At 37.3% G+C, this 22,075-nt stretch overlaps 3 protein-coding genes and 1 non-coding gene across 4 annotated transcripts; 2 read left to right on the forward strand and 2 right to left on the reverse strand.

Moving 5' to 3' along the window:
- Nucleotides 1-231: 231 nt before the first annotated feature.
- LOC145907870 (putative ATP-dependent RNA helicase DDX23) lies at nucleotides 232-7,865 on the reverse strand. Its single transcript, XM_082994963.1, has 17 exons — nucleotides 7,594-7,865; nucleotides 7,278-7,371; nucleotides 7,137-7,202; nucleotides 6,521-6,659; nucleotides 6,036-6,154; nucleotides 5,560-5,681; nucleotides 5,166-5,309; nucleotides 4,389-4,499; nucleotides 4,149-4,266; nucleotides 3,780-3,925; nucleotides 3,187-3,364; nucleotides 2,787-2,928; nucleotides 2,485-2,582; nucleotides 2,120-2,271; nucleotides 1,686-1,794; nucleotides 1,232-1,406; nucleotides 232-841 (listed from the first exon to the last, which is right to left on the reverse strand). The coding sequence occupies exons 1-17, from the start codon at nucleotides 7,758-7,760 to the stop codon at nucleotides 618-620; spliced, it is 2,304 nt and encodes a 767-aa protein (XP_082851089.1). The 5' UTR covers nucleotides 7,761-7,865; the 3' UTR covers nucleotides 232-617.
- On the reverse strand, nucleotides 6,799-6,872 carry Trnat-ggu (transfer RNA threonine (anticodon GGU)). The gene has a single exon. It is a non-coding gene; the product is annotated as a tRNA-Thr (tRNA).
- A 2,511-nt stretch (nucleotides 7,866-10,376) lies between the features above and the next one.
- LOC145908855 (regulator of G-protein signaling 6-like) lies at nucleotides 10,377-17,874 on the forward strand. Its single transcript, XM_082996176.1, has 15 exons — nucleotides 10,377-10,473; nucleotides 10,949-11,016; nucleotides 11,579-11,650; nucleotides 12,476-12,683; nucleotides 13,211-13,332; nucleotides 13,524-13,575; nucleotides 14,296-14,357; nucleotides 14,969-15,045; nucleotides 15,143-15,324; nucleotides 15,389-15,461; nucleotides 15,679-15,798; nucleotides 16,318-16,521; nucleotides 16,804-17,022; nucleotides 17,218-17,241; nucleotides 17,796-17,874. Exons 1-15 carry the CDS (start codon nucleotides 10,377-10,379, stop codon nucleotides 17,872-17,874), a joined length of 1,659 nt encoding a protein of 552 aa, XP_082852302.1.
- A 1,654-nt stretch (nucleotides 17,875-19,528) lies between these two features.
- LOC145909131 (uncharacterized) lies at nucleotides 19,529-20,573 on the forward strand. Its single transcript, XM_082996445.1, has 3 exons — nucleotides 19,529-19,685; nucleotides 19,966-20,112; nucleotides 20,395-20,573. The coding sequence occupies exons 1-3, from the start codon at nucleotides 19,529-19,531 to the stop codon at nucleotides 20,571-20,573; spliced, it is 483 nt and encodes a 160-aa protein (XP_082852571.1).
- Nucleotides 20,574-22,075: the final 1,502 nt, after the last annotated feature.

Consider the following 22,075-nt stretch of genomic DNA (forward strand, 5'->3'; position numbering starts at 1 on the left):
GTAATAGGTACGGTCTAACATAGGTTACATACGGCGATGAATGCGGGCGTAAAATTCAGTGAGACCTCGACCTTGCTCAGCTATGGTTTTTTCAAATACGATGATATTATCACTTACGTTCAATCAACCTGGTATACCTTCAAGCAGTTGCTGTATGATTTTTTAGAAGAAACTCAAAAGTATAGTTGTAAAGACCATTACTCCAAAATCGTCATCATTTTTTTATTCTTCGCTTATGCGTTTTAATGTGGAACCTATTTGTTTCGGAAAGGAAGCTGTTGTACAATAACAGTTTGGAAGCTGTTGTAAAACGTTGTACAATAACAGTTTGCAACAAACACGACTCAAATTCAAAGTCCATCCAACACGTAAAGCTCAAAGTTTTAAAGTCGGTCTTTAAGTAGTTCCGCAATGCACGTTGTTACACCGAACACATGATTATTCTCCAGAAGAAAATGCTCGCCTTGACACAAAGTAGGCTCACGTTTTTTTTAATGTTCAACAAGCCCCGACAGCAATCCGGCTGAAACTGTAGGTTTGAGTATGATTGAAACTACAAGTTTGGAACGTTTTGTCAATTGGCGGAGACAGCAAAAAACACAACCGCCAGTGGGCGCTCAAGCGAATATGGTCTCTTCCCTCCGCTTTTTAGTGAGGATTGTTCCAGGTTTATGTTGGGCGTCCGGATGTCGATCTAGTTCAGGAGGACAAGTCGATACCGGGCTCTCCATTAGCGCTTGTTTGAGGTCGTAGAAGACGGAAGAGTCGGATTGTGTGAGGAAAGTTACTGAAGTTCCTGTTTTTCCAGCACGACCAGTTCGACCGATTCGATGAGTGTAATCTATAGAAATATAACACGAAACATAACACAAAACTAGTTTAAAACACAATAACTTTATGTAGAAACGCATTATGGGTCAACAATAATTAGATAGTAGAAAAAAATTCACACTATTTTGACCTAACTGTAACTTCAATTTTCTTAGCTCAAAACGTTTCTTTGTGTAACATAATTTAAAAAGCATAGGTTCGTTGACATAGCAACCAAGCTGAATTAGGTTTATTACCGACAAGTTGGGAGCGAGATCAGATAAATCAAGCTAAAAAAAGTGGTTGCTATGCCAGCGAGTTTAATGATCACAATACGATAGCTGTGATTGTCAGAGCCACAGAATAGTAATTAGAAACACCAACAGTTCTTCAGGTGTTTAAAAAAACAAACCAAACTCACCTTCAATGCTTTTGGCCATGTCGAAGTTAATAACCATACTAACATCCTGAATATCAATACCACGCCCAGCAACGTCAGTAGCGACCAATATATCCTTGCTTCCACTTTTTAATCCACTCAAGGCAAGCTCTCTTAACTCTTGACCTTTGCCACCGTGCAAAGTTGTTGCATTGTGCTGGAAAGCAAAGCTCGGTGTTACATGTCACTGTACCATTGTTCTTTATTGCTGGTTTACGAACGTTTATTTTTTTATTTTTAGAATTTGGAGATGAAACACAATTATGCGAGTACATCCTGATGAAGGCTGCTGCATAGCAACAGAGCCTTTTTGTATTGACCATCTAAACATTGTGGCAAAAGTAGTCAAATAAGCCGCTCTTATGTCTGGTTTTATACAAATCATTGCCACTAAGTAGAGTTTTTGAAAAATAGGATAATTACTCAAATAACTTACTCCCATTTTCTCAAGTGATTTAGCAAGTACGTCACAACCTTTCTTCTGATTAACAAACACAATAATCGGGGGTGTGATTCCTGCATCAAGTATTCCAAGTAACTTCTTTCTGCAAATATTTAAACCATTGGTTAAAACAAAGTATACAAACATGATAAACTGAAAACAAGCAGCATAAAATAAACCTAAACTAACAAAACTTCCTGATTTCCAGAATTTCTGGATTTTATATTTCAACTTATTCAGGTGCAGGTATCACCAGATCTGTCCTAAAAACTTATTTTAATCTAAATGTCAGTCAGTCCAACTTGACGCACACATAATCACACAACATAACATTACATCTGATATTAACCTATTCATGAGAAGGAATCCATACAAACACCTTTAAATTTGCAGGTAAGATTAAATCTATGTCCCATTCAAAAACCAACCTCTTCTCATTCTCTTTAACAAGATAGACAATTTGTTTGACTCTTTCAATAGGTTTTCCCACAGAGCCAATGTATACGACAGCTGGTCTTCTAAGGTAGGATCTCGCAAGCCTTTCCACTGCTGCTGGCATCGTGGCAGTGAACATGACTGTCTGTATAAGTATACGGAGGTATAGTTACAAATGTGCAAAAGTCTCAACGGCAAATAACAAGATAATTAGCCTGCTGTCACTTAAAATTGCAAAATTGAGGACCAATGCTTTACAAAATTATACCGACAAGTGCCTTTTTTGTTGCCTTTTTCTCAAAAATAACAAAATATATGAAACATTTTTTTTGAACACAAAATTGGGCAGAAAATAAACCTGTCTGTATTTGTGTTTAGAAAGGAAGTTTGACTTCAAGATAGTTTTGTCCTCCATAGAATCAGCATCCGGCTTCTGGTTTGTTACAGGCATGTGTTCTGCAAACAAATATAATGTTTTCATTTCAACGAAATAACTAAATACATCACACATAGATCCACAGTGAAGGCATAAGTAAGGGACAACTGGTTGCATATATTGTATAAAGCAAGCTGTAATTGAATAAACACAAATTAAAACCTCCATAGGAAAAAACTAGCCTTGGAAAACTAGGAAAGTATAATAAAAATGCAGATACTAACCCAAGATTTTCTGTACGTCAGGTTCGAAACCCATGTCAATCATACGATCCGCCTCATCAAGTACAACATACGTACACTGACTTAACACAATGTATCTGTTCTCTAGCACGTCCACAAGACGACCAGGAGTAGCAATCACAATCTGAAAATATAGGTGTAGAAAGCAGTTGAATAATTTGCTGCAAGCACTGGTGAGCACAGCAGTATTTAAAATATTTGCTTAACAATGGAGGGCATATTAGCTTTGGCTTTCATGTAAATGTTATTTTTCATAAATTTACAAAAAAGGAGTAAATTTTTCTCTATTTAAACTATAATGTACCCTGTTGTAAAACTATTAGCCATTATTAAGCAGCCAAATATTTATAAAGAACAGGTGTAACATTTTTGTAGATCTTACCTCACACCCCATGCGTAGTTTGAAGCCCTGATCTTCTCTGGACAAACCTCCGATCACAGCAACTGTTCGAATTCCCAACTCCTTTCCAAATTTGATCGTTTCCTCCTCGATCTGTTGAGCGAGTTCACGAGTTGGGGCAAGAATTATTGCGTAAGGTCCCTTGTCTGCATCTTCCAATCTTAATGGGTACAAAGCAATTATTCACATGGCAAACTCTAAAGATTCAGCTGCAAGTGCTTGATGTTAATACAGCACATAGTTTTTCCATGCCCCCCATTGTATAAAAATGTTCCGTTTTATTTCCATCTTCCAATCTTAACAGGTACAGGGTTTTAGAGATAAAATCCCAAAGAAATCAGCAAATGCTTTAATACATATTGCAATTCCTCAATGGTAGCCTGTGGGCCCCACTAGACGGCCATGGGTTTTTTGTGGGTGCACTAGATTGTGTTATATAAAAATTATTTGAAAATGGTTTTGTTTGACATTTGCATTTTTTACAGGTACCGTAAGCAAGAGGCAACAGGCTGCAAACCTTACTGATAGCAGGCCACAAGGCATAAAAAGTTGAGGACCACTGTTGTAACATTCACCTTTCGATTTTAGGCAAAGACATAATCCACGTAAGCAAAGGAATAAGGAATGCAGCAGTTTTTCCAGATCCTGTCTCAGCCACACCAATAATGTCACGGTTAAGAAAACCAATAGGAATTGCTTGCCGCTGAATTGGTGTTGGTTCCTGTTGGATTAATTGCATTGGAGTTGTTATTGTGGCAGATGTGATTAAAATTACAATAGGTAACGCACAGTAAGTAGAAATGACAGACCACAACAAATCTACACACACACTACATCTATGCATTGAAAAAAACTTTTTATCAGTGTTTGTTTTGACCGACTAAAACCACCCAATTAACTGCAAAATTCCTCCAAAAATAACATGAAATTGACAAATGACTTACCTTGTATCCAACTCTGTCGATAACATCAAGAAGTTCTTTTGGCAGATCACCACATTCTTTCCAATTCCTGATCGGCTCTGGTATGTTTCCACCTTTTGTGCTGATATTATAATCTTCCCTGGAACGAAAAAAACATGGTTTGTTTGCATCTAAACTGGCGCTTTTTTAATCCAACAAGTTTTTGTTGATATTATTGTTTTTTATTGAAACACTTTTGTAAGAAACAAAGAGAATATTTACCTGAAAATTCTCCAATCTCTTTCCTGCATTTCACTGACATCTTTTTTGCTCCAATGACGATCGTCCCATAATTTCTTTCTCTCTTTCTTCTGAACATTTTTCTGTCGTTTTCTGAATGAAAAAGGTTTTTAAAACGTGAAATAGTTGGAAGAAAGAAATATAACCAGTAAGCCAGAATTTTTCTTCTCAGATAATATGTTGGCGATGACTTTGTCCAAAGCAAGTCAACTAACTAGCATATTTTTGAATAGCGTTTTAACCATTTATATAAGGTTCACAGGCTTCGCAGCCAAGCTGGATCAGCCACTTTTCCCGACAGGTCGGAGCGAGATCTGAAAAATCAAGTTCTCGGTGAGGTTTGAACCCACGACCCTGGGCTAACCAGGCCCAACGCTCTACCAACTGAGTTACAGGAGCTCAGTGATTTCATGGGGAATAGTGTGGCCAAGGTACACTGGTGCACAAGCGCACAATTTGTCAGGCGACCTTCACATAAGGAGAGATCTCCACAACCTTAATCAGACAATGCAGAAGTAATGCCATGCTTTTGCATAGCAAGGCAGGAATGCCTCACTTAACCATTTATATGTATCCTTCAAAAGCATTTTTGACAGTTTAATGTAAATCAGCAGTTTACAACTCAAGCAAATATCCTTGCCATATAGGTTGTTTACTATCCATCGAATAGTATTTTTAAAACAATCAGATTTTGTTTTACAAGATCTCTTAGGCATGCAAATGTGTGAACTCTTAGGCATGCAATGTGAGTAATTTTACTTCTCTTGTTCTTTCTCTTTGATGCTTCTCCTTTTCTCAACGAGTTCGTTGTAGAATTCTGATTGGTGTTTCTTCTGTGATTTTATGTCAATTCCAGCAATAAATCCTCGCCCATACAAATGGACATGATGTTTTTCTTTGTAACTAAAAATATTGCACAAATGTAAGACAATGCTGCATTTTGTCCTGAAAGCACATTAAATAGTGGTTGTTTTGTTTTACCAGACATAAACCAGCAAATTTTCGAGAATGTTTTTGGAGTTTTGCCACAAAATGCAACAATAATGATTGTTTTTCTTAACAGGCAACAGCACAAATGGCACTTGTATTTCTGTATACTTTACACGATATACCAGTCTATAGTTTTGAAACTACTGCGTGAAGGATGGCTTACATGGGGTTGAAATCAACGGATGTGTCATCACCAGCGTCCCAATCGAACACGAACTTGCGATCGTTCAAGCGCCTTACACGCTTCTTCTTCTTAACAATACCCAGGTATCTGTCCTTGATCGCCTGAAATATTTAAAATTTTAGAATATTCTGTGCATTTGTACGTTCACAAATCATAACATTGACAGACTTTGCAACTAGTTTATAAAGTCAGATTTAGTGACAAATTTGATTGGTTTGAAATAGAAATTAGTGATTGCACATGTTTAAATGAAGCCAAAATAAATAGAAATATATTTCTGACTGGACAAAATAGGACAATTAAACTTGGAACTTCAAGGTGTTTTAATTGGGATTTTGTGTTAAAATGATTAAGTTGTTTTTTAATGATAATGATGACATCAAAGTGAATAAAAATATAACACTTCTGGAATAAAAATGGTAAAAGTTGTAAAAAATGCATATTCCATAACTTACTGTTAGTTCTTTTTCTGAATCTTTGTCGGGTCGTTTGCCATTTTCAGTGATAGTTTCACCAGCGGATCTCTGCTTACGTCTGACTTCACGTTCTCTTCTGTCTCTTTCCCGAGGGTCCTCTGATTCAAGAAATAAAGCCATTATGCTGATCAACGTTTTGCTTTAACCCTCATATAAAAAACTAATATACAAACATTTTTACACACTGGTAGTTGATCGACATGTTTCTATAAGGCCCAAAAGCACTAGCAATACCATGTATAGCTTTCTCTGTTTAGCTGTATTTTTCTGTTTGCAATAACTGACGATGACCAATAGGTGAAATTAATTTTTCTATTATTCACAATAAACTAGTGGATTCAAATCTGAAATATCTTGTTTCAAATAATGCAATATCATATTTAAAGGTTTGTCAGTGTTAAAAAAATAACTAAGTCTGAAATAATAAAACTATGGACCGGGATTTTCAAACAAAAACTACTCACCTAGCTGCTTTCTTCCTTCCTCGAATATATCACGCTGCTTTTTACGAAGTTCGTCAACTTCTTGCCTCTGTTTTGCGACTTGCTCTTGTCTTCTTGCCAAAGCAGCAGCTGCTCTTTCCTCCTTGCTCAAAAACTTTGGCTGAAATACAAGATTTCAAATATTAACAAATAATCAAACTCAAACAATAAGAAGGTTCACAGGCTTCGCAGCCAAGGCATTGCAGCCAAGCTGGATCAGCCACTTTTCCCGGCAAGTCGGAGCGAGATCTGAAAAATCAAGCTCCCGGTGAGGTTTGAACTCACGACCCTGGGCTAACCAGGCCCAACGCTCTACCAACTGAGCTACAGGAGCTCAGTGGCTTCACGGGGTGTATTGTGGCCAAGGTACACTGGTGCGCAAGCGCACAACTTGTCAGGCGACCTTCACATGCGTAGAGGATCTCCACCACCGTAATCAGACATCTCAAACAATAAGAACAAATTATTTTCCAAAAAAGGTTTTCAGTGTAAAAATGCCATTTACACTTTTATTCGACATTTCGCAGTCAAGATCAAGGTTTTTTTTGACAATTTACATTCTTTTCCAATTACATAATTACAACAAACACAAATTTACCTTAGCAGCTTCAGCCTCTTCAGCCTGTTTTTTGAACAACATTTCTTCCAAACTGAGAGGTTGCGTCTACACATAAAACAACAATTCTGCACAAAATACACAAAACTATAAGTTCAAAAAATGCTTGATTTGTGAAAATACCTTCTTTTTTGAGACATCATCTTCAACTTCTTCTTCTTGTTTGATCACTCGTTCACTTTTTCCTTTTCCGACCGGAGACTTTGAACGCTTAGCTCTGTAATAAAGTAGGAATTGTATGTGATATTTGGCACTGTAACATGAATATGTATTAGCTATGCTGCATACGGCAATAACGTTTGCTAAATTAACACATAAATACATAGCTCAAAATATTCTATAGTCTACATAAAATACTGATCATAAGGTTGTTAATATTTAATAACATGGCGATTTGGCCTCACAACTTAAATGATATTTTGAAAAGTTGGGCATTCACCGTTTCCGTTCCCTTGACCTTGATCTTCTCTTCTCCTTTGATTTCTTTTCTTTTGACCTTGATCTCTTGCGCTCCCGTGATCTTGATCTTTTCCTCTCACGTTTTCTGTCGCGTTCTCTCGAACGAGATCGTTTACGTTCTCTGGAACGAGAGCGCGATCTACCCATCTTGGATTAATAATCTGATTAATTTCAGGAGAAAAATGTGGTATTATTATTGCATGAACAGCAACAATTTGCAGAAACGCGAACTGCGAATGCAAAACGTTTTTATTTTTCTCAAAGCCGGCAAAATCCCTCAAGCGGGTCTTAAATATACGACAACAATATATTTGTTTATTTGAACGTTTTTTGCTAATTTTATTTTTATTGAAGTATCAAGCGATTGTTTTTCTCTAATACAATATTCACAATTACAATTTTTAGTTTGAACGTTTGTTATGCTTGTTGTAAATGTTGTTTATTTACCCTAAATAAGGTATCACAAAGTACAGAATGGTGAAATAATCCAAGTAAAGTAATTTAATATTAGTTTTGCTGCAAAAAATACGCAATATACCTAATATTTCACAGACTGTGTCTTTATGTTCCAGCTCGTCTTCACGGCTACAGAAACATGCTATCATCTGATGTATTATAACTTAATATTGTTAACCTTGTTGCGAAGTGTCCGTTTAATACTGTCAAAAATGCCCAACAGGATTCTGCAAGCTGCGATTTGACTGAAGACCAGACAAGTAAAGTGCCGGTAACACCAGCGTAGTTTTGAGCCAACATCAACATCGATCGACTTTTATCTCTAAAAGTAATTTTGTGTACCGAAATCCGCAAACGTCACCATGTGAAACCATCCCAACAGAATTGTTCACTTTATTGACGATACACAACTATACGAAATACGTATGATGTTAGGCGACACTATCCAGATCCAAGTTTTTTCTTTAAATAAAGCGACAATCCTAATAATAAGGCAAAGCACCATTACTCACAGGTTGCAAAGGTATGTTTTCCTTTTTTAAAGCTATATATTCTTAGCACGCAGGTTTATTTTAGTTCGGCGGGGACATTTATTATGCGTGCATTGATCTGTTTCTAACCATGGATGGTCGTAGAGTCAGTTCCCAAATGATGCGTCGTTTTAATGATTTTGGAGAGGCGCAAGGTTATTTGGATACTTTGGAAAAATTATGTTTCCATGACAAACAGAAGGAATTCTATTTCCATAACCTTTCGGCTGTAGCAGTGATATGCTACGTCATAATAACTAGTTAGAGATGAGTACGTCAGCGGTTCATTGAAGTTGGCAACCTTTGAGTTACACTCTTGCACTAAGCTGAAATACTCGGAACCTCAAAACCTAGAGTAGTTTTGATAGGAACCCACTGTCTCTATAAAGCTATTTAACATGGGACAAAAGAGAGTACGTCTTGCCGGCACTTAATGAAATTTTGATCGTTTCATTTCTTATCGATCTCGAAAGCTGACAGCAATTAACTTACGATTGCGTCTTTGTAGGATGAGATGACGGATTATCTCTGGACAAATTCTGATTACAATAATAATAAGCAATCCCTCATATGGAGTACGAGATGGGCCCCGCAAATACTTAGGTATCGATTTTGAACGATCAAGGTATTTTTTTCTTCCACTGGCCGCGACCCTACAGAAAGTGTTACTTTTAGGCATTGAGGGCAAACTGCTGTCCGCATTCGCCGTGCAACCTCAATGTCACGAAAACTATATATTCGAAAGGTTAAACACTAAGACTGTAACTTGTGGATAAAATAGTTTTAGTGAATAAGCTATATGTCGAAGAACTTTTGGGGAAATTTTGAGACTTCTTTAGTCGAAAGTTCAGAAGGATAATGTAGCGAAAATTTTACGCAAATTTAAGTGCATTGCATCTGTCAATTTGTTTTTGTGGTGAGATGGAATCGTTTCATCCGATCAAAATGAAATGTTTACTTGCATATTTAGGCGGCTTGCGAACGATACGCAAAGCAGTTGTTTGAATAAACGTAGAATGATTCATTATAGTGCATTGGGAACGATTGTAGATAAGATTAAAACGTTTGCGAATAAATTTTGCATCAGCTATATTTGCCATGTTGTTTGTCCTGAAGGTTTATAAAGCCGTGAGTTATGTTCCAAAAGAGCGTAGACATGAGTTTGAAGATGAGTTGCTTTTGAATTTATGATTCGGATTTATTTACAATGAAGTAAGGTTAAATTGTCTTGCGCCCTGTAGCTGTCCAGTGTAAACAAATGTTTAATTGCAGCCTTCTGGCAATATGAAGATTTTATTTTCCCCTGACAACTCTTTTGCATTCCAACTCTTCTCCTAACCTTCTTTATCGTTGTCTTAACGTGATTATAAACGGGTCGATCGCCACATATAGTTCAGGCCATGGAGTGCGTAATGCATCTGGAAAGGAAAGGACAGGTAACAATAAAGACGGGGAATATATGTGTCTGCATACGGATGATTCTGTTATAACTCCGCATGAAATAAATTATTCAGCACTTGTATTTGCATCCTGTTCCATATTAATACTACTGCAATACCACATGCACTTGACCTTCAATGGAATTTGGAATAATATTTTTGTCTCCGGGTAAATGACAAACAGTAGAAGCTGCACATTACCAGAAAATATAAGACAGCAAAAGAGACAGCAAAATAATTTTATGAAGTTTGACTCAATTTTTGCAACCACAAAACTTTTTTTTCAGATGCTTTGATTTAAGTAAGATAACTAACTGTGTTGTGTAGCAACCTGAACTATGGCTTCTAATTCAAGCCAAAGAAGACGTGGATCACAGTGGGCGAGAACCACATGGAAAAGAGCATTCGAAGGAGCATTAATATCGCCCTTATTTGGTGAGTCTATACAAGGCGTAACAAGTTAAAAGGTAGCCCATGCATGCACTGCAGCCTAGTTGCATCAGACACTTTTTTCTGACAAGTCGGAGCGAGATCTGAAAAATCAAGCGATACGATAGCTGTGATCGCCATGTAAGGACGTGCGCAGTGGCGATCCTGCCAATCATATCGTGTAACTACGCCTGGTTATCCCAATCATATCGTGTAACAAAGTTTTACTTCACAAGGTTCAATACATAACACTGATGAAGTCTTAATTTGTGTAAAATATCTGCTGGCATTTCATCGTTTCAAGGTTTTCATTGTTACATTACACAACATATGCTTTCACCGACAATCAATTCAAACGGTTTATTTGGACAACCCTGCAGGGTCCACTAAACGTTTTCAAATAAAAATATTATTCCCATCAACACAGAGTTGGCTTTGATGGCACAGTGTATACAAGCATCACAACGTTATGCTCTTGTAGGTGATGGTTCGTTAATAATCAGCAGCGAAAAGGACGGAGTCCTTCTCAATGTCCAAGCTCTGGACCAGGTGAAATCAATCTTTCTTTCTTACTGTGAAAAAAATCCGTTACATTTTGCGAAAGTTAAAATTCCTGTATTTCCAAGGTTAAAATCTGTTGGCTTTCGCATAAGACAAGTATGTTTAGCTAAAAAGTATTTACGTCTTACACGAAATGTTTTATGTAAAAGCCAACAGATTTAACGTTGGAAATACATGATTTCATAAACGTGAGCACAAAGTTAACAAGATACAAATATGTAAAACCTTGTTGTTTTAATAATATAAAATCCCGATACATTGTGAAACAGCTTTTTCGAAACGGGTGCAGCAACCACGTGTTTGGTTACATTAGCTTAAAACTGCCAGGTATTTTAAATGATTTTGTACTAAAGATCTTTAATCTAGAATATCAAGCTAACTGATTTAGTTTTAAGGTTTTCGTGAAATGTTGTAATTATACTTTGGGTAGAAATCGTCTGAGCCATTCATTATAAATGTATCTCAGTGCATTTGATCCCATTATGAACGATAAGAAATAGCCCAAGAAACGTGCAGTGCATTAGGACTGAACTTTGACATTTAATTACAGGACGAAGATAGTTCAAAAGGAAAACCAGAACAGGGCCTTCAATTCCCTCCTCGCCAGAGCGTTTTCGCCAGGGTAAATTACCCTGTTTTGACTTTGCAATCGATATCAGTTGACAACAAATAGCTCTATACGATGACGCCAATAGCCGCGTCTATTCCCATTGGTCATAACCCGGATTATTTGTTTTGCAATTGCAAGATTATTAACAACGCTAATACCAGCCATTTTAGGTGTATGCCCTAAGGTTAATGAACATGGATGGTTTCCATGGTTACAAGTAGACTTCTAGCACTGGTTTTCCCATTCAGAATTGAATTCGCATAAAAAAATTGAATTATTAAAATCGCTCTCTACAATAAACAGACCATGTTAATAAAATAGAAAATTTAAATAAGTGCCATTCGCACCAGAATAAATTAATTTCGCACGAAGTTTCGTAAATTTCCTAATGGTTGTTTTTGTGCAATCAGTGATTCCGAAGGTTTTGGCGTTTACATATCTGTGTGCATGAGTTGGCGTAGCGTTGTGATGGGTTTTGCTTTGGCCAGCACGACCAGGTTGCCACCTAACCTTTATATGCAGCTTCTCGCAAACCCATTCGTGAGGAAATCACCTTACATGGGCGCCTGACTCGATAACCCTTGTGGTTTTATCAGTGCCAATCTAATCGTAAATACTCAATCTATTGTTCATGAGCTTGGAAACTTATGCAAAACTTGTGTGCAAAACTTAAGGGCAGTAATATTTCATGCAATGGCATGATTGGCAGGATCGCCCCACTGCGCAGGTTCGCCCCACTGCGCAGGACGATCACAGCTATCGTATCGCGATCTATGCCTGGGCTGCCAAGCCTTCAAACCCAAAACTTAAGTGATTTGAATTTTGATTTGTATGAAGTTGGCTGCGCTCACTATGAAGATGCAAGACCAGAACAAAGGAATTGCGACCATGAATCAAAATTTTAAGAACATTTGCGATGTCGCCGGGTGCCAGAAAACCTGTGGAATCAACGCTGAATGTGCGAAGGTTGGAGTTCCTTATGCATTTCTATCCTCCTCTCTCATCCAGTGGCTGATGTCGGAATTGGACATCACCCTGTACCCAGGTGGGAAATTACGTTTTGTTTCATGTACGGCGAAACCTTGATTCATACAACGTTTCGTATGTGGTTATACTTAAGCGGGCGATATTTTGCAACGTATCCTGAAACATGATTGTTCACTGACAAACTTTCGCGGCAGATCTGTACCCATTTTACGGCACAATGTTTCAACTACAAATTTATTCTTTTTGTGTATAACTTTTGGTGACATTTTATCATAGACATAGTTCTTACAGTGCGGCCCTCGAGTTTCCCTTGTTAGTTTTTCTTTGGCCCTCTGAGAAGTTTGAGTTTAAAACCCCTGGGTTAGGGCGTCTGACGCATATGTGTTAACCAGTGCGGTTCGATGTTAAAAATGTACACATCTAAGGCGCCTGACCCATATACCAAACGGAAACTTGATCTAGTAAATGGTAAACTGGTTTCGAACCCAAATCTTGTAAATAATCCTGAGTCGTTTGTTTAACTTTATTTCTGGTTATGTATATTTCGCCTATGCTTAAGACTCAGTGAAGGATATGTTTTTGCAGAAGCCTGCCATCTAGCGACAATGTTATGTAGAGCTGGTTTCATATTTCCATGCCGAACTGATTGGAACTCACATGAGATTAGGGTTGGAGAGCAAGATGACCATGTTCTTTACAGATACCAGGTATGGAATTTCTTTTGCTGATTTTAACATATGTTTTTATGCCCCTTTGTCGCCCTCAATAAAATGATTTTTTTAATTTCAAATTGCAAAATTTCTAGTGAAAAAATGTCATACTTGAAAGCCCATAGATTTCAACCTCGCAAATACGGGTTTCCATAAATGTGTCTTAAATTGTAATATTTTCTTTTTAGACCCCGTTTTATTGGCCGTCGGAGAACCTCACTGCTACTGAAAGTGACCATGGTACGGTTGTGTAGAATGTAATTGTTGGTAGATAATAGTGTGATAAAGTCACATGTTTTGATGGAAATTTTTGCTTGACTTTCCGTGAGGGAGCCAAAAAATTTTTTCCGCCCAAAATTATTTATGTTAGATATTAGACAGTCAAAATAATTACCCACAAACGTCTGACTCAATAACATTTATGGTTTTATCGGTGTCTGTGTCGTTCTTTTTTCTTGCCCTCATCCGCGTAGAAGCTATTTTGCGTAAAATACAAAAGATTTGAGTAAAAAAGCCAAAGCTAAGATGTTGTTAATCATTTTAGGTAAACGTTTCGAACCTATACTTGGTTCATCATCAGTACTACAGCATCCTAGCTTTGACGTTTTTATTCAAAGTTATCAACACCACTTATTTTGCACACAAAAGATTTGATTTGAAAATAATACTTAACCAAGGTTTCTACTTCTATGTGCGAAAAACGGAGTTAATTATGCGAAACGTCAGAGCTAATTTGTAATGCGGTAACGTGCTCTGTGCAAACCGTTGTACCTTTGTGCACTGATGATAAACACAACAGTGTTCAATACGTTTTGCTCATGACATAGATATCATAGCTCAGGCGTTTTTCTTTTGCGTTTCTACATTTATTATTGCAGAAATCTATCGTAAAATTCAGTAACATTAGTTTTAAGCTTATGCCTTGAATAATAAATGCGTTATTGATGTATTGCCTTACAGCTTGCTATCTTCTGTCAAGAGAGATGAGTCCTGACTTTTGTCCTTTGGATGAATACGAGGCAGTAAGTTACATTATTTATGAAGTGATTCATCCATCACCTACTATCCCTCTACTTTAATCCTTCTTATTCTTCAAACAAGTATATATATGGCATGGAGATTAAAAATGGCTTAAAACTTTTTGCGTAGAAGTATATAAAATATACTGAATGTGGTTAGCAAATGTTTGAAACCAAGTGTTTCTGATTATCGTCAGTCGATTTATTTTTAAAATACGAAAAATCGATTTCGCCTACAAAGGCATCATCAGTTTCTGCAAATAAAATGCAATAAAGCACTCGAAGCTACCTTTACACAAGATAGGCAAGCAAATAAAAAAAAAAAATGGTGAACACTGTGGACCCTGCCACTGCATCTACACAACTACGAACTGCACTGCTGTGCAAGGCTTTCTAACACCGGAGGCAGAAAGATAAGGAAGTGCGAATCACGTGAGCACGTAAAAGAGTAATGACAACCAGCATCATAAACGCACGACGTCATTGAACAGCACTAAAAACAATGGTGAAAGATGTAGTTCACCCATAAAACCACACAACAACATCAAGAAAAACTACCAGCAATTGCTGACGAATAGTGGTTATATTTTTGAATGTGGCTAAATTTTTTTTAGAAATGTCTAAACAAACTGGAAAAAATGCTGAGTCATCAATGGGAATTCGCGAAAAAATCAACCACAGTTCAAGAAACGTAAGTCAGTAGAGCTACTCCCCCAGACTAAACCAAGCGGCAGAAAATGTAAACAAACGCAATTACTCGCGTGTTAATTGCCAGTTTTTCTGTGCAGGCTACTGCAGCAATGTTGCATCACTGACCAGTTCATTAAAAAGTGGCAGGAATTTGCGTTTTGGCGAATCAATAGACCTGAGCACTTGAAACGATTCGCGGGAGGCCTCAATACAGATAATTGGAATTCGTGTCTGCGAGGTCAGAACAGAAATCTGCCCCCGGAAAATCCCAAACCAAACAGTGAGAAAATTACACAGGTTTTCGTTGGGAATTTATTTTTCGACGTTTTCTAACTTTATTACAGCAACAAACAAGAAAGAAAAGAAAAAAACCCTTGGGGCGTCCCCTTCAAGAATACTGAAATCAAGTTGCACAAGGTAAGCAGGGCCGTCCCAATTTGCACTTAAAATGTCCTTAAAAACAAAATATAGTCTTTTTTAAGTTAAATCGTTTTTTTTATCATTGCACTCGAGGTAAGGTCACGCAGTTTCGTATGAAAATAAAATTGGCCCGACAGCATTAAACAACTCACTATATGCGAACTTCTGTTCTAATGCGTCGTGTAAAGATCAAGGTTATTTTAATTTTAATTAGAATATGCACGGTTTGCACGGATTGGTCGAGTTTCGATCCATTTGTCATCTCCGACCCTCTTTACTACAACCCATGGAAATCGGACGTCGTGGCGGGCGCCTGGCCGGTTGTACCAACGGAGTGAGTTAATTGTTAGTCTCTCGTGTATTGCGACTGAAACTGGAGAAAGGCAATTGTTTTCATAACCATTGTGGATTGTTGTGCATCAATCAGGATTGTTATTGCGATTGATTTGTAATCCCTGCTTTGGCCCAACCTTCATTAGGATTACAGCCGGATTTGGATTATCCAGATTTAAAATTCAGGGGATTACAGACGTTTGCCCTTTGGTGACATCGTGTTAATAAAGATAACAGCTTATCTGAACACGAAAACCAAAAATATCTGAATGAAAAACGCAACTGTTTTAAATATACCTTTATTGCACTTTGTCCTCGTGAAGATTTAAGAATTTTCTGTTTAATTTTCAATCGTGTCGCAAGAAAAACTGACCAAATTTTCATGGCGTAACCATTGCTCCTTTGTTAAAATATTTCCTCCACAGAAATGCCTAACAGAAAAAAAGCAATTTTTTTTATTTAAATTTCACTTTGTACTCATACAGTTCCTTCTGCAAATAAACATCACTTTTGTTGACAGAGAAACCGGACCCTACATTACCCAGTGCAAAAGTTGGGGACTCAACTTCGACATTCTGTTGAAAGACGACCTTGGACTCAATTTCTTCACTGATCATTTAAAGAAAGAATTCAGCGAGGAGAATTTGTCGTTCTACTTGGACTGTGTTTATCTCAGGAGCGCCCCTGAAAGCGAAGTGGACGAGTTAATTAAAACAATCTTCAGGTGCGAAATTGTTTTATATTCACGTAATCAACAAAGAGAATAAGGTACAAGAAAGAAAGCCTAGAATTTTTTTTAATGAACTGCAGACAGGGCCACTACACAGTTTTCTTTTATGACGTTTTCTAACATTTGCAACTAAGCGGGCTAACGTTTCTACTGAGAACTTTTGCAGAAAAAGACAAGTTTTTAAAATAGCAGTTGTATAAAATTTTCACTTTCGGGATCCGTTGGGTGCCCAACTAGGTTCAGATCCTTCATATTAAACGCTGGAATATATTTTAGTGAATTCGTGTCTTCGAACGCGTCGACGCCGATCAATATCGACACACAGACGATGAATCAAGTCAAACAAGAGATGAAGAAGAACAAAACGCGTTACACGTTCGATACGGCGTTGGAACACATCTACAAACTAATGAAGAAAGATTCCTACAAACGATTCCTCAGCTCAAACATTTATAAGGACGCAATGGCGAACGCCAATCATCCCAAAAAACCTCCGTGAGTTTAAACCACATTGTTGCTGGATACTATCTATAATAATAATAATGTGCTGGCTTTAAGCTGCAAGTAGCTGAATTATCATTACACGCTACCTATGATCAACTTTGGACTTGGGTTTTAAACATAAATAATTAAAGATTTTGTATTTTTCTGGCATAGAACCCATAATAATATGTTCTTATTCTTGTGTAGGAAAGAGAAAATGCGACTACCAAAGTGAGTATGCTAGAGAGTAGTGTTCGTTGCTATAGAATTTTATCAATGCATAAAATTATTCTCTTATTCTAACTCCTTCAAAAGCGTGTACATTTCAACACTAACAAAAGTAATTCAATGGATATTTCCACGAAGCTTTTGATGTCGTTTTAGCGTTTTTTGTGTGGTGAAGTAGCAATTAGCTATTATGGGAGTGTCTGATTTGTGGTTTCTGTTTAATTAATCATTATTTGTGCTCTGGTTTTGGAAAGTGTTTTAATGCTTAAACAAATAGATGTAACTCCAGTTTCTAAGGAATAAGAATAAAAAAAACGCCTGGGAGAAAATAAATTAAAAATTGATTTTAAGATTTTGCATCGCAAACATATATGCGTTAATTTGGGCTAAAAGGTATGGGTAATTGAATTGGTGACCTTTTGAACTTCGCGTGGAATTGCATTTTACCCCAAACCTCTCATTTTACACTAGGAGAATTTGGATCTTGCACGTTGTGTTTAACACTTGTCCAGTAGCGAAAGTAGTTTGTAGAAAGACGTTTTTTTTTTGTAATTCAGAGTGATTTTAAGGATTTGGAGACTTTCCCAGTTTCTACCAAAACAGAAGCCCATCGATGGAGACGTGGAAAGGTATTGAGTAGGGCGAATTTTTAAGACCTAATAATACAAAAAAATATGATTCCGATGACAAAAATGCCCTGACACACAATCCGAAGGTAGTTGCGATGTTAAATATGAAAAACCACTCATACAGGCATATATTTCTAAGCAATAAGATGACGGTGATTTTATAGTCTCACCACAAAAGAGATCGTCTACAATGGTCACACCAAGTTGCACTTATGAAACCAAATGAATGATGAACTTAGGAACACAACTCACGGGTTTTCTCATAATTCTGAGTTTATAGAGACTGGCGGGTATCGCTATTAACACTGTCATGTTTAAAAGAAGACGTTTCGGCAAAAACTTATGCCATCATCAGTTTTCTTTTAAACATGACAATGTTAATAACAATATAGGCCAGTCTCTTTATACTCAAATGAATGATGTTCACATAATAAGGACATGTGTCAGATTCCTTGCGTTTAGAGCTGCATATAAGGGTGTACACACTATTTTGACCTGTAAGGTCTCATCAGTGCAGCTGTTGACTGTGGCACATGGTGCTAGCTTTTACACTAGCAGGCACACAGATTTCCACTTGTGGTAACTTTCCGTTAGGTACTCAACTGGTTACTAAAGTGACGCCTGCTGGTTAAACCAAACTCTTTTCCTGTTGCAGAGGAGAAATTTTGAGTCCGTGAATCCAGTGGAAGACTCTTATATTTTATTGTCTCGAACTTTAATAAAATCATTTTACCGAAACCATTTTGCGAGAATTTAAAGGATCGATGCACGACCGATGTTACCGTGTGCATAATTTTGTTTGTAATTGAAAGGCAAACATGATTCCGACAATTTTTGAATCATTTGCATTGTTAAATACAAATTTCGTCGGCGAACAATGGGCTATTTATTGACCACGTGGTAGCGCTATATTGTTATTCTTTTTTCTTGTCGATCGGAACCAATGGCAACAATTTTCGTTGTAGAAAAACAAGCGCCACTTGAGCAATAAGTTTTACCTCCGTTTCGTCATTATCCTGATGTTCCATGCTTTGTACAAATGTTGTTTCGTGTGAATAAGAATAAAATGCTTCGTTAACATTTGTATACTTTGTTGTTTTGTAATGAGGCATCTACTTTACTTCCCATCATTCAGAAATTAGTTTCAAAAAATGTGTATTTCTGTCATTTTTTTACGAACAGACACAACCTTTATTGGCATATTTAGCTGATAACATTAATGTACAATTTAGTTTACCGAAAAAGGGACATCATGTATTTGTTTAAAACAATTATTCCCCAGTATATGTGACAATGTTTATTATAACGACACGCGCGGTTTCTCGTAACGGAAAAGACGCAGAATTTCCGAAAAGGAAATCGACGCATTTTCCGGAGCCGATCACGTGACTTTAGCGAATAGAGAAACGCCCAAAATTCGCTTTTTATTTATTTCATCGCGATAGTCAGACAAGAAATTTGTAACTTTTGGAAAATTTTGTGAAACGTTTGATGTGCGAAAGACATGTCGATCTCCCGGTATATCATGAAAAAATATCTCAATGCAACGGAATCTTTAAAGTGTATATATTCTGACCGTTCTTCTCCAGGCAACTGCAAGTGTAGCAAAACTTAAAGTAAGGTTTAATGCCAGTGGCTGAGTAGATCTTACCAGGTTGAAGATGTTTGACGTAGTAATGACAGTGGTGTTCGGGCTTCTAAGTCTTGTCTTAATAATTGTGTCGGCAGCCACCCCTGCCTGGCTCGACAACGGAACGGGGATCTTCATAAACTGCGTTGGAACCGGGGGAGGAGTGATTGGGTGTACAGGAGTTTTTGGTAAGTTTAACTTTAAAGATGCGTTTTATGTCATTGCCAATGAAAAGGAGACCAGGATGATTTTTTAGTTCTCTTGACAGCATGACCCGTCAAAACCACAATAATTCATTTTGTTTTACGGAATAAACTGAACTTCGCTTAAAATGTGTTTGTTTTAGAACTGAGACATCTACATGAAACTTATACTTGTCCAAAAAGTTTATCAAATGTATCAATAATTAAACTTGTTTGTGTTTTAAAAAACTGATTACTGTAGAACTTGTGTTCCTTTCTTTTTCAGGTAATGAAGTGATCAGTTTGGTGACAGCCATCCTTTGCATTGTGAGTGCGACATTTGCCCTCTCTGCAATCATCTTCTTTGCTGTTTTCCTCAACAAATATCTTAGACAACAGGGCCTGACAGCAGCTACTTTGTATTTATTTTCAGGTAAATCTTTTTTCTTTGTACAAAAGTTTGTCTAAAAAGCTACGTTTTTGAACTCGTTGCTCTTTAAATCTACTACTTGAAAGAGCGTCGTTTAGTAAGATTCTGCCAGAGTGGATTTCATGTAAGCAATGTTATGCGACACAGGATATATAAACTTTGGTGAGGAAAACGAAACTTCCTGTGAAATCCAGGACAGCAACTACAGCTTGTTCAATGTGGGCAAATATCATCCACTTGTCGCCATGACAACCAAAACCTAAATACTTTATTGTTTCTTTGTAGCTTTGTTCGCAATCACAGCTGGCATAGTGTACGTGGCTGGGAGCATCGATCAGACGGTGGCCAAGGGTGGAGCCCTCTACTTTGGATACAGTTTCTACTTGTGTTGGGGGAGTGCCCTAGCCGGTCTGATCGCCTGTGGGTTCGGTTTTTATGCTGGAGCCAAGGGAAATGAGTTGTAGGCGATCTTCCAAAACTTTATTTGCGACTCAATGAGAAAAAATGCACGTGGATTTCCTTTATAGGCTCTGCATGCTTCCTGTAAGGCTGCAATAGGTTATTTTGTTGCTAAACGGAAAACGTTTTTTTATTGAATTTGTTGTTATTTAATTTGCAAAATGTTATGGCGGTATTTATTTTGTTGTAAATGCAATTTCGTTGTCAGTAAAGATTAATTATGTACGGAAAATTTCTCATGACAAACGGCTACTAATGGTCTATATAAGAAAGATATACACTGTTAGACATCAGAATACACGTTTGCATATATTTAGTTGTACATGCTTCTACTTACAACGTAATAAAGCTGTTTATCGTGGTTCGTTAACAACGGCTGTCTGATAGCACGGAAAGCATAAAATGACAAAAGCGTCAAACGTTTTTCCGCAAAGCTCTTTCCTGTGTTTATTATCATCGTGTGTGAAATAAGATATTGTTGCCGGCTGTGTGGTGTACATTGTGCTTATGGTGTTTTAACGATCGCTTCTTATCTATGCAATAAATTTAACTTTTTCTTCTTTCTTGTTATAATTATCATATACTTGAAATGCTAAACCAATTACGTCGTTTAGGATTGGTGATAGCTAAGGTGATAGCAATCTAATTGGCGACAGCTATTTAATGATAAGTTTTAGTAGATTTAATTATTATTATTAAACCAGTCTTCGATGGTGCAGGACCAATGGTCTTGTTTTTGTGGCATGAAATGATAATAGTTTGACTGTTTTTCAAGAAAAGGAAAATTTAATTCAATTTCACTTTGCAAAAAACAATTGAACATACGTGAACAATAATTATACAAAATAATAGTAGCATGGACACCGATAAAGTTGCAATGAAAAGAAACTTCAAGTTCCCCTTTAAGGTAATACCAAGGAATTTTTCCTGTCGGTTTCCTTTTAAATCCGGTCACCGCCCGGCCGCAAAAAAGAAAGAACTGAGCGCCTCAAAGTTTTGGGTGCAAATCGTCGGCGTTTATTTCGCACCGAAATGTGAAAAGAAAAAAGCAAAATGCTACATTTTTTTCTGCTGCAGGGCGAATGGCAATGACTGGAAACGTTGAAGTGGAACCAAGCGCTAAGTGCATGCTGGCAATGTAAGGTGATGCGGCAAAATGCGGTGCAAGTCTGTACATAACTTTAAAATGTGAAAAAAGGTTGCAGGCTTTTTTCATCAAGTTTTGCAGTCAATAATGCAAATTGCGTTGAGAATGCAGCAGAAACAGTCGGCATTTACTCACGCCTTGTCATTATTAACTCGGCTTTAATATCATGTGACGAGGCCTTCGATGTTAATATGATAAATCGACCACAATGCGCAGAATGTGACGAAACGAGATAACGCACCTCTTGACTGTTTCGCATAACACGACCGATGTAATAAGATAGGTAGAGACGCTGAGTCGATGACACGCGCAAAATTTGAGCTTCGTCCACTGCGCAATTAGGGAGTTCCCCACTTCGTG

This window comes from Ascidia mentula, chromosome 7 (genome assembly GCF_947561715.1).
Source record: "Ascidia mentula chromosome 7, kaAscMent1.1, whole genome shotgun sequence".
Lineage (NCBI taxonomy): Eukaryota > Metazoa > Chordata > Ascidiacea > Phlebobranchia > Ascidiidae > Ascidia > Ascidia mentula.